We start from the raw sequence: 16,714 nt of genomic DNA on the forward strand, positions 1-16,714 counted from the left end.
CCCCTGCCCTTTAGGGTATTTTCCTCAAGTGTTTTTGTACTTCTGCAATCCTTGTGGAAACCCCAAGCTTGAGTTTCCTCCTGAACATGGGTGATGCTGTTTTGCCTACATAATCAATGGCACTTACACGTGAACAGCAGAAATAGAAGAAAAGGTGCATGATAAAATCAGAATCTTCCAAAAGCCCACTTATAATAAAATCATCTTTACTACCCACCTGAAGGCAAGCAGTGAGGAAGCCAAATACACTTCTCTCAGGAAGCCGTTCCTGGGTGCCACTGCTGAAAAGTCCCTCTCCTTGGATACCCATGCGCCTTATCTTAGATGGCCTTGGGACCTGGAATGAGGGTCCCAGGCAGGAGCACACGGAAGGATGTGGTTCCTGTGATTTCATTTCATTCGTTCATTCTGGTCCCAAATTATTTAGGGCTTTAAAAGTAGGGATGTCAGAGAATTTCTCCACGAATCTCGGGGAGGCTGAATGCCAACAGATTCGGCCCCCCAAATTGGTGGAGAAACGGTCTGCCCCCCCCGCACCCCCCCCCCGGGACGGGACTTACCTTGTGCGAATGTCCCTGGCGGCGGCGACTCCGGCGGCGGTGGCTGTGCGGTGGCCGGTCTTCCGACCGGCTGCCGCTGCCGCCATTTCCAAGTTAAAAACAACAACAACAACGAACGTGATAGGCTACGTAAAGATTTACGTAGCCTATCACGGCTAGATTTTTAAAAACCACCGTGGTAGGCTACGTAAATGTTTACATAGCCTATCACGGCTGAGTGGGGGGGAAAAACCGCGCGTACGCAAATTTGCGTTCCTTATTTTGGCACGTGTAGTCTACGTAAACATTTATGTAGACTACGGCGAAAATAAGGGGAACACAAATAGTGTTCCCCTTATTTTCGCCATAGTCTACGTAAATGTTTACGTAGACTACACTTGCCAAAATAAGGAACGCAAATGGCGGCGCCCATGGGCGCCACCATTTGCATACGCGCGTTTTTTTTTCACTCAGCCATGATAGGCTATGTAAACATTTACATAGCCTATCACGGCTGACTGCAGGGATGCAAACGGCGGCGGCTACAGCCGCCGCCATTTGCGTCCCGGCAGGACAGGAGGATTCGCAGCCGGAGGGACAGGGTGCCTCCCCCCCGGCCAGAATTTCAGGGGGGAGGGACGGGGCGCCTCCCCCCCCGGCCAGAATTTCAGGGGGAGGGATGGAGCGCCTCTCCCCCACCGCGAATCAAGCTTCAGGATCAAGTAAGGGACTTTTGTACATCCCTATTTAAAAGGTCGAAGCCAACACTTGAGTTGAGTGTGGAAGCAAACCAGTGAAGCTGGATAGGTATAGTATGATCTGGACAAGCAGCTTCCATCCGAACCCTCACAGCCATGTTCTGGACCAGTTGTCACTTCCAGACTGTCTTCAAGGGGAGACCCATGTAACGCGAATTATGGTAATCTAATCTGGAGTGGCAAATACAAACCAGTACATGGTACTTGTACCAAGAGCTTTAGGCAGCATATCTTTGCTCATGGCATTTGTACAAGTTCCTCCGAGCTGGTTAAGGCTAGCGTCCATTGTAGTACATAGGTCAATTGCTGGGACTGCCTGCTAGAGGCTATGAATGTAGGTGCTGAATCACTGCAAGCAGCTCCAGCTTATATTACATCCTCCTTTGAGGGCAGGAAGGAAAAAAAGGAGATAACTACAGCATTATCCTGACTGACTGCTGGAGGCTGGTGGGAAACATGCAGATGGAACTGCCACAGCCATTGCTCCAGAATAGGGAGAATCATAGAACAGTAGTGGGGTTGGAAGGGTCCTATAAGACCACCGAGTCCAACCCCCCGAGAGGAAAGTCAGACCACTTCCTTCTTTCCACTTGGACCTTTGAAAACATCTTGACCCTCCTGCTTTTCTTCACGAAACTGAGGCTGCTGTTTTCAGCAGTCGATCATCCACCAAATAGTTTGCAACCTGCTAATAAACGGTCTCTTCCTAAAGTAACACCCTATGCAATACACATCGGCAAGCACAACAAGCAAAAGTTGATGCACACATATTTATTAGGATTATTATTGCATAAAGATAGTAATGTAGGAAAATAGCCATCCTTTGGAGAGTGCTTCATGGAAGTCTGCAATGAGCATGAAAGACCCAAGCACTCCAAAATGTGTGATTTTTGAATGATAGAAAGGCAGCCCTTCTGAAATGAAATGCTGTTTTCTGCGTTCTTTCTTTCCTTTCTCCTCCTCAGCATTGCAGGAGTGCAGTGCATGAATTTATCTGGCTATTCCAAAGGCCATGGCTACAAGACTGGGCAGACCTTTACAGGAGAGTATGACCATGCCTGGAATGCCGTTTACCTTGATGGAAGGTGGCACTTGGTGGACAGCACGTGGGGCAGTGGCTCCATTGATGACTGCTTCAGCAAATTTACCTTCAGGTACAGTTCTCTTTCCCCCTTATCAATAGCTCTGGGGCATAAAGGTTGGATCATGCAAAGAGGTGAACTCTTTTTATTCACCTTAATGCCCAAGATGCAATACTTGATTCGTTTGTTTCACATATATTTGTCTATTTAAAAAAGAAAATCCATGCCATGTTTCAGATTTTTTAAATATACAAATGTTGGGGGGGGGGGGGGAGACAGTCTTCATTATTCAGTCATGATGAGCACTTACTTCACTATTCCAAGTTATGTGTCTTGAACACTTAAGTGTTAAAGGCCAAAGAACCATTTTTTTTTTTTAAAAGAAATTTGGATCTATAGAAAGTGTGTTTTGGTGTTCTTGTTTTTCCTGATACTGCAGTGACAGATAAAATATCAGGTAAAATGCATTTACTTTTTATTTTAATGGTTGTGGGAATGAGACAGTTAAGGAAAGCTTTGGCTTCAAAACATATTTTCACTAGATTCTGCTGAAAATTAATTCAGATATCATGCCACTTAGATTTGGTGCAGTCCGTTAAAAATTGAGGGTATATCAACATGAATGAATGGTGACTTGACCACCTAAGTTCCTCAGTTCCATATTTCTGAAAAGTTAACTCCCCAGCGCCTAGGGACAGTGCCTTCTCTCCCCATCCCCCTTGTGCTGCATTTTAAAAGGTCATTCGGAGCAGAATCCACAACCTTAGAATTCCATCCAGCTTTTGTTTCTAAAAATCAAGCTTCTAGCCCTCAAGGCTGCAAAGGTAAGCTTGTAAGTGTGTGTGGGCAACACCTGGTGAAATCTGAGAAGTTGGGAGGATAAGGGTTGCAGTTCCCTCCATGTCCCCCATGAATTACTGAAGTAGAATTTGAATTATACAAAATAAGATCGAAAGTGGAAGCAAATTTGCATGCTTGGAATCACAGAGATTCCAAAGGTTGGATTTTGTTAGCAACAGATTTATTTTTTCTGTCTAGACCGGAGTCCTTGAACCACCTTTTTAGCCTAAATCCCTGCTGGAACCCTTAATACTGCCCCTGCTATTCTGTATAATTACTAATCTGGTAAACCCATAGAATATGATAGCACGTAACTGGAGTACACAAGGACTAACATCCTAAGGCCCTAATCCAGCTTTCCTCGACCTGATGCTCTCTAGATGTTTTGGACTTCAACTCCCATCAGCCCAAGCCAGCATGGCCAATGTTCGGGAATGCTGGGAGCTGTAGTCCAAAACAGCTGGAGGGCTTCTGTTTAGGGAAGGTTGCCCTAGAGTTGTACTTGATGGAGTCATTCCACCAATGGAAGGGAGCTGCTGTAGGAGCCATTTCCCCTCCCCCCCTGCAGCTCCCCCAACTCTCCTCTGGAAGATTGGGGGACCCTCCAGTGTAGATTTGGGGCACACACAGGGGGCTGCAGCAGGGAGGAGAGGACTGGGAAGTCCCATTGCATAACCAGACTTTTGTTTGCATGAAGTCTGTGACTCAGTCGCTCCTCCTGTATACAAGTACAGGGAAGTAGTTCTACAAAAGCATGCACTCTTCTGCTGTCTTCCCACTCCTCAAATCAACTGCACTACAGAGCACATAATCCTCATTCAGGTGTTGTTCTTTTGGGTAGAATCAATACACTGAGGGAGGGGAGCGTGGATGAGAAAGCTGGCCCCGCCCCTCCATCTCCATCACGCTCCACAAGTCGGAGGAATAATCTCTGACGCAGGACACCTTGGTAACTCATGTAGGCTTCCCACATGATTCAGAACCCTGGAAAATCAGGTGCCTACATCATATGGGAAACCTACCTACATGAGTAGAGAAGGCTCTCTGCTGCTGACATTTGCCTCCAAGCTGCAGAGGGCGGCAAGGATGGCGACGGAAGGGGGCAGAGCTAGCATTCTCATCACTGCTCTCACCCACCTCATGCGTCAATTTTACACAAGAAAACAATGCTTGAATGGGGCTCTAGTTGTTGTGGCTTCCATAGAGGGTAATCTGCCTGTGATTCAAACCTCTCCAGAAGTAGCAATTGCTAGGCTGAATCTGAGGCAGAAACTGCCACCATATTCTGGCCTGTAGAAAATTCTTAAGAAGCCAGAACAGGAAGGAAGCCAAGCTAATGTGGGCATTTTGGGGTGTAACCTTCCTGCCATAGTAAAACATAGTTTATTAAGCCCGGAATGTGTGTCAGGCCCATGCGTTGCCCCTTGCCACCTCCTTTGGTGCACCAGCTTCAGCACATCAATCCCCATCTGTTTAGACCAGAATTTCCCATTGCATCCAGAATGGGGAACTGCAGCTTAATGTTAAGATCCTGGTTAGTAAACTGACATTAAACTAAAGTTCCCATTTCAAACATAATGGGAAACTCTACTTTCCAAAGACTAGGACTGAAGTCTTGAAGCCAGTATGCAAACTATTATTAAGCCAGTAACATTTATGTTTGATCTGGACCATCAATAAATTACACTATAATAGATCACCTAGCTCACCTACACCGGCTACTCTACAGTATTCTTACCCAAATTGATCTAACCTCAATTCTACACATCTCTTCTCTTGCTATTGCATTCTAGGACTCTGCTGTGCTTCTTACGGTCCAACCCTATGTATACTTGGAAGCAAACGCCATTGATTTCACAGTGAAGCTTATTTCCAGATAAATGCTTAGGACTGTAGACTCAGTTAGCTTTGGTGCAAGGCTGAATAGTTAAGAAAATTGTGTACCTTGCCAATGATATATTAACCTCTCCCTTTTTGTTCCAGATACAATGAATTTTACTTCCTCACCCACCCCGCCCTATTTATTAATAATCATTTCCCAGACAACAGCAACTGGCAGCTACTCAAACCAACAGTGACATTAAAACAGTTTGAGCGCAACATGTTATACAAGAGTGACTTTTACAAGATGGGATTGCTGGCAGCACGTCCAGAAACACCAATTATTCAAACAGGTACAGTCGTAAAGGCTCTTGCCACACACCGATATTATCGTGAGGAACAGTTCCAGCTTTTAGCAGGAAAAAAAAATAAAGTAAGAAAGGTTAGGATTTAGGCTGGTGCTTTATTACTTTTAAAAGATTATCTCAGTGGGACTAAACCAAGGGGTCAGAATTCTGCAGCAATTCTTGGGCATAATCACTTTCACCTTTGGAATCCCAATTTGTGTGAAATCCAAAGCAGTACTCCAAAAATGTTTCAGAAAATGGGGATCTGAGACTCAGAGCCTTATGTGGGTGCATAGAAGTACATTGGGTTTCAGAACCTCCCAGTTACTTACTCCCTTTGGTGTCATTCAGAACCTAACTATAGAGTGAAGAACCTAATTTTGGAATCTTCTCTTTTGAACTCTCTTGGCTTTCTCTGTATTAGGGGTGGATGAAAGTCCCTTACCTGTCCTCGAAGGACGTTCGCGGTGGGGGGGAGGCGCTTCGCTGCTCCCCCCGTGAAGTTCAGGCCGGGGGGGAGGCTTCCCGCCTCGCCCCGGCCGAAATTCAGGCCGGGGGGGAGGCTTCCCGCCTCGCCCCGGCCGAAATTCAGGCCGGGGAGGAGGCTTCCCGCCTCACCCGGCTGCGAACGCGAAAGTTAAAAAAAAAAAAACACGCCCCGATAGGCTACGTGACGATTAACGTAGCCTATCACGGCTAGATCTGCAAAGTCAGCCATGATAGGCTACGTCAATCGTCACGTAGCCTATCACGGGTGACTTAAAAAAAAAAAAGCGCGCGTACGCTAGTGGCGGCCCCCATAGGGAGCCGCCATTCGCGTTCCTTATTTAGTCGCTGTAGTCTACGTAAATGTTTACGTAGACTACAGCGACCAAATAAGGAACGGGAATGGCGGCTCCCTATGGGGGCCGCCATAATCCGTACACTTTTTTTTTTTTTTAAGTCACCCGTGATAGGCTACGTGACGATTGACGTAGCCTATCACAGCTGACTTTGCAAATCTAGCTGTGATAGGCTACGTTAATCGTTACATAGCCTATCAGGGGGCGTTTGTTTTTTTTCTTTTATTGCAATGGCGGCGGCGGCGGCAGCCGGTCAAAAGACCGGCTGCCGCTCCCGCCCGCCGGACCCACCGCCGGGAGGGACATTCGGCGAAGGTAAGTCCTGTCCCGGGGGGGGTGCGGGGGGGGGGTTCGGAGGATTTCTCCCTGAAACTTGTTCGGGGGGCCGAACACGTTGGCGCTCGGCCCCCCAAAGTTTCAGGGAGAAATTCTCCGCCAACCCTACTCTGTATACTGACAGCTTCTAAGGAGTTGTAGTCAAAAGTGCAAGCAACTTGAGAGCTGTAACTGAAAGCCATATATGCTTTCATCTTTTCCCAGAAAGATGAGCAGTTCTATTGCATTTGTAATAAATTAGCAGCCAACAAGTACCCCAAACTGAAACCTCCCCACCCTCAGCCCTCTTGCTATTTCTGCTGAGTGAATTTGGATTTGACAGAAGCTTGACAAATTCTAGCCAGCCAACCATAATATTCTCCTTTCACTGACAAAATGATTGACAGTACAGCAGGATATTCCATTTTCCAGGTAATTTTCTACAGGCCTTTTGATTGATTTGTGTTTTTTAGTAAATAGTGGGAAACATCCTAACCAGCCTTCTTTATTTGCATGTCACAGTAAATGGGAAAGTAACAGTAGAGGTGGAGAGCCGTTCCCCGCTGCTGTTCATGTTTGAGTTGAAAGGGGCGAAGGAGTATAGCTTGATGACTCTGAAGAGGAGTGGGATGAATCTGGAGCTCTATCCGCAGAAAACAGGGAGTCATAAGCTACAGATCTATGCCAAACCATCCACAGGATCAGATGAAGTCTACAACTGTGTGCTTGAATACACCATAGAATGCAGCTCTGTAGACAGGAATGCTTGCTTTCCAAAGGAACTCCATCAGCCTGTTGGACCCAGCTGGTTCACAGAGAGGCAAGGGTTCCTCAAGCCCTCACAAAAAGGCCCAATTATTCATACCAGCGAAGGGCGCTGTGACCTCAGCTTCATCCTCAGTAAAGACTTGAGTGTTTTAGCCTCACTTCATTCAGACAACACAAGTTCCAGTGAGGACACAAGAAGACGGCATATCTTGCAAGTTTGTCAAGGGAATCAGGTAGACTTTAAGATCCATCTTCCCCACGCTGGGAATTTTGCTTTCAAAATTTTTGCTAAGAAGAAGTCCGATCTGGGCAATTATAACTATGTCTTCAACTACCTCATCTGTTGCCCAAACACCAAGGTAAAGTGGCCAGTCTTCCCCCAAAATTATAGCAAGTGGGCAGAAGGCTATGAACTAGTGGAGCCTCTAGCTGGATTGCTGCCAGCCAACCGCAACATCAAGTTTAAACTCAGGCTTCATAGCATTGCCAAGGCATTTGTTCAATGTGAAAAAACCTACCCCTTATCTCTGAATAAGGATGGTTACTGGGAGGGATCTTGTAGCACTTCTGGCTGCACAGAAGTGTATGTGATGGTGCTGGAGAATGCTAACCACAAGTTCTACTCACACATTTTGAAATATGAAGTAGAACCACAGTAAGAGGCCACTCCTATTCTTCTCATCTGCCCACATGAGCAGCAGTATTTGATATATCCACAATCCATACCACACTGAGCAACTCCTTTCACCCTAAAGTTTGGTGACAATGCTCACTCTTCTGAAGCAGCAGCAGCAGCAAAACAGTGTAATTTGATCAAAACTCCCTTTATGGCCTTTCACTGGTATTATATATTGAGTGAAGTTTATAGCAAATGTAGCTTCCTTACCCATGTAAAGTCAAACAAGGTTTTTCATATAACTAATTTCAATATAGTGATTTATGTGCTATGTGCCTAGCACATTAAAGAGGCAATTATGCACATCTGCCTACTCACCCAGCCACCATTTTGGGACATAACTGCTGATTTCTGAATGGGTATGTTCAATAAAAATGTTATCGCGAACAACAAGGGGGCATTCTATAACTCATTCTGGGCCAGAAAAAGTGAAGGACCATGCATTCTGAGCATCAATGCGAGAGTGGCTACAGGATCATCTAAGACTTAGATCCTAAGTGAAAGCTTTCTTGTGTGCACTTCATTGTCTTATAAATACGAAATGATACTGCGAAATAAGTTTTTACACCAGATCTTAAATGAAATTAAATACTAGTTTTTATCTCATTGGGCCATGGTGTTTTTTAAAATAAATAGTATCAAGCTGAAGAAACATTTTTTGGGGGAAAGGACAATTTAATTCTACCTAATGTACACAAAAGATTGCTTGCTCTGGGAAATATCACTTCAAAAAGTGTAGCTTTCAAGACTTGGAGCAATACGATGCCCAAAGCAAATTCTGGTGACCACCACAGAAAGAAACCTATAATTGAAATAGGTGCCCTATTTATATAGAGAATCCTTTAAATTAAACATGGAAGGTTAAAAATCCCCCAACGATCTATGGTTTTACTGAGAGAGAAAATAAATGTCTTTCAAATAGAAGTTATAATCTATATAATCTACTGTGTGATCAAATAGACTACATTTTGCTTTTTGCTTTTTTTAAGTATATCAAATTAAATATGCAGGGAGTTGACTTGATAGCCCTGAAGGTCTTTCCAGTGCTACAACATTAATTTTTGATTATACATTTCATACATTTATTGAACAGTATGGATTTCTTGCCGCAGCCAAAAAAAATCAGCAATTCACTTTCCAGAATACCATAGTATTAAATAGTTTGTTTTACTGCAGCTTTTTCAGGACTGTAGATTCTCACCAAAAAAAAGATCTTTTCAAATAACTAGTTCTTCCTGCTCCGTTGCTTGGATGTCACTAATAGACACCAGTTTAAGTATTAATACAGATGATCAAGTGATACATGCCCAACTGCTGTTCCCCATAGCAACTTGCATGAGTAAGCTAGTAGTTCCCATTTGCAATCCTTGTTATGCAGGCTTGGGAGCAGAGTGGAAGATTGGCATCTCCCCACAGCAAGGCTGTGCTGCTGTTCAAACAAGCCCCTCCCTCCCCACCCACCCACTTTAAACTGTACTGCTGTGTACATAACCAGTGGAGGAAGTTCAGGGAAAGACTTCAGCTGCAATACCTGACTGGGTCTGAAGAGTGATGGAGCTACATAGTGGAGCAGCATAACTGAGACCATATATATATAATTTAAACCACATTGCAAGATGAGCTTTCAGCAGCTGTAAAGAAGGACAGCACTCATCTAGCAAAGAATTGTTTTTAAAGAGTAAGTAATAAGGAAACGTGTTTTTTTTTAATGATGCACAAGGAACATTTCGGCTCTCTCAAGAGTCACAACTCTCCAATATGTGCCTGTTTCACTTTTATACATTGTGCATCCACATTCCATGCTGTAGTTACATTAGATACCGTATTTTGCAGGGAGAAGGGCTCAAAGAACTGCAGTTTCCTAGCAACCAAGGTGAGTTTTCAGTATTGGGAATGGTGGGACAGCACAGCAACAGAAGCACAATCTTGCTGGCCACAGAAATAACTTCCCCAACAAATGAGTGACAATTGCCCTTTTTTCTTGCTTTCCCAAAATGATAACATAGATATGGACAAGTATTAAGAACTTCAGGCATTCATTGGAGAACAGCATCTAAGGGGTTGCTTCATACCTTGCAGCAGCAGATACAAGTTTATATTATATTAATTATACACACACAGTATACACACACACACACACTTACACAGCGTACCTCCACCACACAACTTGTAAGGCAGTTACATGCCTTTTACCACAGAATGTACACCCCAGAAATATGCTGCAGGGAGCTTGGATTGGCTTTAAAACTAAAGTATGCCCACTTAACATGCATTAAAATGTATACCACCCTAACCTATTTGGAGAATGAGCTACAAAATGTGTGTTTTGGATGAAACAACCACACTTTGATTTTTACCAGTATTAGTATTAATACATACCATTAGTATTGGTAGGTTGGATTCACCTGCATTGAGCAGGGGGTTGGACTCAATGGCCTTGTAGGCCCCTTCCAACCCTATTATTCTATGATTCTATTAGGAAGCCCCAATTGTTACAATTAGTTAACAAGCAACAATGTGGACTTCACTGGACTTGACTATGACCAGTACCGAAAAGTACCACCTATACACCCTAGGGAAAATGTTATGTATTTCCAGCGGTCTCACCAAGGATTTTCCATTCAGTGCACTCTTCTAAATGAAGGACCATCATCCTTAAAATTGGATTATACCATATACCATATCGTGTCCTCTAAACACTGCCAGTGAGAACTCATTAGCTGGCAAAACCAGCTCTATAATTGGGACAGAAGATGCCCTAGCAATTGAAATTGCTTCAGGGTGGACTGTTCCCTTCCTCAAGTACTGAATGTAGATGGCTCAAAACAGTAGAAAAAAATCTATCAGAATAGTCAAAAGTACTTAAGAATTGCCTTGCTAAATCAGACCAAACCCCATCTAGTCCAACATTATTTCTCCAACAGTGCAGTCCAATATTAACATTATTGGCTTATGATCTAGGGCTCAGTTAATTAAAAACATGTATATACCACCCCTCATCCTATCAAGATTTCAGGGCAATGTACATTCACTTATATTAGAAAACCATTTAAATCCTTAACAGTTAAAAAGTTTGCAAGTTAAAAAGCCTAGATGAGTAAGAATGTTTTTGTCTGCCACCAAAAAGATGCCAACATAGGTGCTATATGAGCCTCTTTCAGGGAAGACATTCCACAGGTGGGATGCCACTACTGAGAAAGTCCTTTCCTTGAATGATATATAGCATATCTCCAACAAACAAGGCATCTGGACGAAGGCCTCAGCAGATCTTAAAGCAATGGGAAGAGGCACTCTGCCCAAGCCATTTAGGGATTTAAAGGCAAGTACTAGCACCTTGAATTGGGCCAGAAGCAAATAGACAGCCAATGAAATTCTTTCAGAGTTGGCATAATATGTATGATGAACCTGGCCCTTCCAGTCAAGCTGCTGGCAGCTCTATTATGCACTAATGGAAGCTTCTGAGTAATCTTCAAGGGCTGCCCCATGTATGACGCATTGCAGCAATCTAACCAGAAGATTACTGGAGCGTAGATAACCATGGCCAAACTATTTCTGTTCAGGAATGGCGTCAGCTGGTGAACCAGCTGAAGCAAGCAAAAGACACTCTGTACCACCAAGGCCTCTGAGTCTAGAGGCAAACCCAGATCTAAGAATACCTCCAAAACACACATCTCTTCTTTCAGGGGGACATGCAACCCAGTCCCAAACAGGAGAAACATTTCCCAGACCTGAGAACAAGTACCCAGAGCACCTCCGTCTTGTTAGGATTCAACTTCAGTATATTGGTCTTCATCCAGCCCGTTACCACATCCAGGCAGCTAGGCCTCCTGGGTTTAACAATAGGGACCACGATACTAAAAGATCCTATTCTGGGCTCTAATAGATCGTATGAAGCGCAAAGATGGTACTTGATGCAGGCTTGTCTCTAATGATTTTAATGGACAACGAAGCCAGGCTGCTGGATAACATCTATATCTGATGAGGGCAGGTAATATTGAATACTAGCCAGAGTGCAATCCTTAAACTTTCTCTGAGCTCATAGTTCAGATTACCAATTAAATCTACCAAAATACTGCAAGTTGATTTCCAAAATATTTTTTTTAAGTATGTAAATAGAAGATGCACATCTGGCTCAGCCTTGCAAGCAAAAAGGAAACTCTTTGGTATTATTAAAAGGCTCAGTTCAAAGACAAAACTCCCCTCCAGCTTCATTAATTATAAAACTGTTAAGACCAACTGATTATTCCAAAGGGATGCTCAAAATTCTGAAGGCATGGATGAATGTATAGAAACCCTGCAGCCACAGATAAAAGTGCCTCAGAAATTTGCACTAGCTTTGCCATCACCCTCCAGGATAAACAACCATCCTCCACTCCAAAACATGCATATTTACAGTCTCAACACATATTTAAGTCCACTAAAGAGAGATTTTGAAGATGTAGACCATGAGCCACACATATTTCCGAGTTTATTTATTATCCTTAACCAATCAATTCTATCAAGCATTTTCTGTATCCCACATATGTGGGGAAGCAAAGAACAGGAATTCCAACCGCCTTGTGCAATTTGCTCATCTCAGATTGCTGTCCATTTTGGGACTATGAGATTGCCTTGCCAAAGTACAGAACTGTCTCAGGTTCTTGGCACCTGTTATTACAACTCTCTTTCCAAGAAAGAACTACTGTTTCCCCAGAATCAAAGAACAGCGACTAACTCTGTTACTGTTGGCAAATACATGAAGTGGCACAAGGCAGGGAAGATTTAAAATATATATATTTTTGTACCTCTTTAGGATCACAAGAGATTCCCAGCATGTGCAAGGGATAGCTAAATTTGCTCAAGATCAATTTATAAGAGGGATGCTTAGGCACTATCATCTTTGACTAGTTATGAATGCTACAAAGGAAATTATGTTGAACTCTATGGTTGCATACTTGACATTTTTTCTGGATTTAGCCAGATAAAAATTCAAAATTAAGTAATGAGACATTATGAGAAGTACAGTGGCTACCTTTCTTTGCTACAACTTCTGTGACTTGTGGGTCAGGAAGTCAAACATTTTCCATGCCAAAGGGAATTCAGCAACCATGGGTTTGCAGCTCCACAACTTTTTCCTCTCCAGTTAAATCATGTAAACAGTCTTAGTTTACATGCTTGCTTCCATGCGTGTAAGGAGGTGTATTTTATATTTCAAATCAAATTATTACGAATTAAACTTTTTTTCTTCTGGTTGATAATGTTCCACACACATATGCTGCTTCCATCTAATGTAGGTAAAAACAGCTGCCATTGTACAATGTGCAGTATCCATTGGTTCCACATGATTTCTACCCATTACATACAGGACTTAACTTAAAGAACACCATACATACACATAGGAAATTAGTTGACTTGCAGCTTGACATCAATGCTGCCTTGACGGCGCCTCTACCCAACAGGATACAATTGCCTCATGCAATGTGGGGAACAACCCGGTGATGAAAATGGAAGGGCACAGCTCTCACTGTTAGCCTCACTGAGATAAACGCGATGGCCTCCTACACTTCAGAACTTACAACCAGGAGTGGGTGAGGCTACTATAGCAGTCATAGCTATACTCCATTCAAACAGCAAACTCTGCCAAGCAGAACACATCATACATGTGCCATGGCTGCTGAATTCCCTTTGGCATAGAAAGTGTTTGACCTCCTGACTCACAAGTCACAGAAGTTGTAGCAAAGAAAGGTGGCCACTCTACCTCTCATCATGTCTCTCATTACTTAATTTAAAATTTTTATCTTGTCTACGTGGTACTAACAAAAAAGTATATTTTCTGCTCTGAAGTCTTGGGCTTCACAATAGCAAATCACTACAGAATTCCCACTGAGGCCGAAGAAGCTGAGGTTGATCGGTTCTATGAAGACCTACAACACCTTCTAGAACTAACACCAAAAAAAAAGATGTCCTCTTCATCATAGGGGATTGGAATGCTAAAGTAGGAAGTCAAGAAATCACCGGGATAACAGGCAGGCATGGCCTTGGTGTACAAAATGAAGCAGGACAAAAGCTAATAGAGTTTTGCCAAGAGAACATGCTGATCATAGCAAACACTCTTTTCCAACAGCACAAGAGGCGACTCTACACATGGACGTCACCAGATGGTCAATATCGAAATCAGATTGATTATGTCCTTTGTAGCCAAAGATGGAGAAGCTCCATACAGTCAGTAAAAACAAGACCTGGAGCTGACTGTGGCTCAGATCATGAGCTGCTTCTTGCAAAATTTCGGCTTAAATTGAAGAACGTCGGGAAAACCACTAAACCATTCAGGTATGACCTAAATCATATCCCTTCTGAATATACAGTGGAGGTGAGGAATAGATTTCAGGGATTAGACCTGATAGACAGAGTGCCTGAGGAACTATGGACGGAGGTCCGTAACATTGTTCAGGAGGCAGCAACGAAATCCGTCCCAAAGAAAAAGAAATGCAAGAAAGCCAAGTGGCTGTCTGATGAGGCTTTACAAGTAGCTCACGAAAGAAGGGAAGCGAAAAGCAAGGGAGAAAGGGGAAGATATACCCAACTGAATGCAGAGTTCCAGAGAATAGCAAGGAGAGACAAGAAGGCCTTCTTCAATGAACAATGCAAAGAAATCGAGGAAAACAACAGAATGGGAAAGACTAGAGATCTCTTCAAGAAAATTGGAGATCTCAAGGGAACGTTTTGTGCAAAGACGGGCATGATAAAGGACAAAGAAGGCAGGGACCTAACAGAAGCAGATGAGATTAAGAAGAGGTGGCAAGAATACACAGAAGAACTATACAGGAAAGATCTGAATGTCCCTGATAGCCATGATAGTGCGGTCACTGAACTTGAGCCGGACATCCTCGAGAGTGAAGTCAAGTGGGCCTTAGGAAGCATTAGTAACAACAAAGCTAGCGGAGATGACAGTATTCCAGCCGAGCTATTTAAAATCCTAAAAGATGATGCTGTTAAAGTGCTGCATTCAATATGCCAACAAATCTGGAACACTCAACAGTGGCCACAAGACTGGAAAAGGTCAGTTTACATTCCAATTCCAAAGAAGGGCAACGCCAAAGAGTGTTCAAACTACCGCACCATTGCGCTCATTTCACATGCCAGCAAGGTGATGCTCAAAATCCTACAAGCTAGGCTTCAGCAGTATGCGAACCGTGAACTACCGGAAGTACAAGCTGGGTTTCGAAGAGGCAGAGGAACTAGAGATCAAATCGCCAACATTCGCTGCATCATGGAGAAAGCAAGAGAATTCCAGAAAAACGTCTATTTCTGCTTCATTGACTACGCTAAAGCCTTTGATTGTGTGGATCACAACAAACTGTGGCAAATTCTGAAAGTGATGGGAGTACCAGACCACCTTACCTGTCTCCTGAGAAACCTGTACGAGGGTCAAGAAGCAACAGTAAGAACCAGAGATGGAACAACCGATTGGTTCAAAATTGGGAAAGGAGTACGACAAGGCTGCATATTGTCACCCTGCTTATTTAACTTATATGCAGAGTACATCATGAGAAATGCCGGGTTGGATGAATCAGAGGTCGGAATTGAGAGTGCTGGGAGAATTATCAACAACCTCCGATATGCAGATGATACCACCCTAATGGCAGAAAGCGAAGAGGATCTCAAGAGCCTCTTGTTGAGGGTGAAAGAGGAGAGTGCAAAAGCTGGTTTGAAACTCAACATTAAAAAAACTAAGATCATGTCATCTGGCCCTATCACTTCCTGGCATATAGAAGGGGAAGAAATGGAAGCAGTGACAGATTTTACTTTCTTGGGCTCCAAGATCACCACAGACGGTGACTGTAGCCATGAAATTAAAAGACGCTTGCTCCTTGGGAGGAAAGCTATGGCAAACCTAGACAGCATAGTAAGAAGCAGAGACATCACCTTGCCGACAAAGGTCCGTCTAATCAAAGCTATGGTTTTCCCAGTAGTAATGTATGGCTGTGAGAGCTGGACTATAAGGAAGGCTGAGCGCCGAAGAATTGATGCTTTCGAACTGTGGTGCTGGAGAAGACTTACGAGTCCCCTGGACTGCAAGGAGGTCAAATCAGTCCATCCTAAAGGAAATCAACCCTGAGTGCTCATTGGAAGGACAGATAATGAAGCTGAAGCTCCAATATTTTGGCCACCTAATGCGAAGAGAAAACTCCCTGGAAAAGACCCTGATGCTGGGAAAGACTGAAGGCAAAAGGAGAAGGGGACGGCAGAGGATGAGATGGCTAGATAGCATCACGGATGCAATGAATATGAACTTGAGCACGCTCCGGGAGAGAGCGCAGGACAGGAAGGCCTGGCGTGCTATGGTCCATGGGGTCACGAAGAGTCGGACACGACTGAACAACTGAACAACAACAACAGAATTCTGCCTTTGAAACTGCTGCTAGAAGGAATCCATAACTTGTGTGTTGAAACAACAAAGCCTGGTGGCACCTTAAACATGAACAAACTTATTAAGGCATAAGGTTTTATGGACCAGAGCTCACTCAGATGCAACTCTGGTCCACAAAAGCTTATCCCATAATGAATATGTTTGTTTTTAAAGGTGGGATAGGACTGTTGTGTTTGCGGCAACATACTAACATGGCTACCCCTCTGGAAATTGTTACTTGTATGCTGGTCACTCTCATGGACTTCACCTGCTGGGTGTAGGAAATGTTAATTCCACTGTGTACATTCAGATTCTGGATCTATAGCAGAAGTGTCTT

The 16,714-nt window shown here is 43.7% G+C and overlaps 2 protein-coding genes across 3 annotated transcripts in view; one reads left to right on the forward strand and one right to left on the reverse strand.

Moving 5' to 3' along the window:
* Positions 1 to 8,593, forward strand: part of KY (kyphoscoliosis peptidase) — a 40,549-nt gene extending 31,956 nt beyond the window's left edge. Inside the window, exons 9-11 of the mRNA XM_084846944.1 lie at positions 2,263 to 2,451; positions 5,203 to 5,393; positions 7,067 to 8,593. Of these exons, the coding sequence (XP_084703070.1) occupies positions 2,263 to 2,451; positions 5,203 to 5,393; positions 7,067 to 7,971 (1,285 nt within the window). The 3' untranslated portion in view covers positions 7,972 to 8,593. The remainder of the gene's footprint in view (positions 1 to 2,262; positions 2,452 to 5,202; positions 5,394 to 7,066) is intronic.
* Positions 1 to 16,714, reverse strand: part of CEP63 (centrosomal protein 63) — an 80,203-nt gene that overhangs the window by 12,659 nt on the left and 50,830 nt on the right. The gene's annotated exons all lie outside the window — the stretch shown is intronic.

The sequence above is a fragment of the Heloderma suspectum genome, chromosome 3 (assembly GCF_057233095.1).
Source record: "Heloderma suspectum isolate Gila_16-S chromosome 3, 16-S_ref, whole genome shotgun sequence".
Classification (NCBI taxonomy): Eukaryota; Metazoa; Chordata; class Lepidosauria; order Squamata; family Helodermatidae; genus Heloderma; species Heloderma suspectum.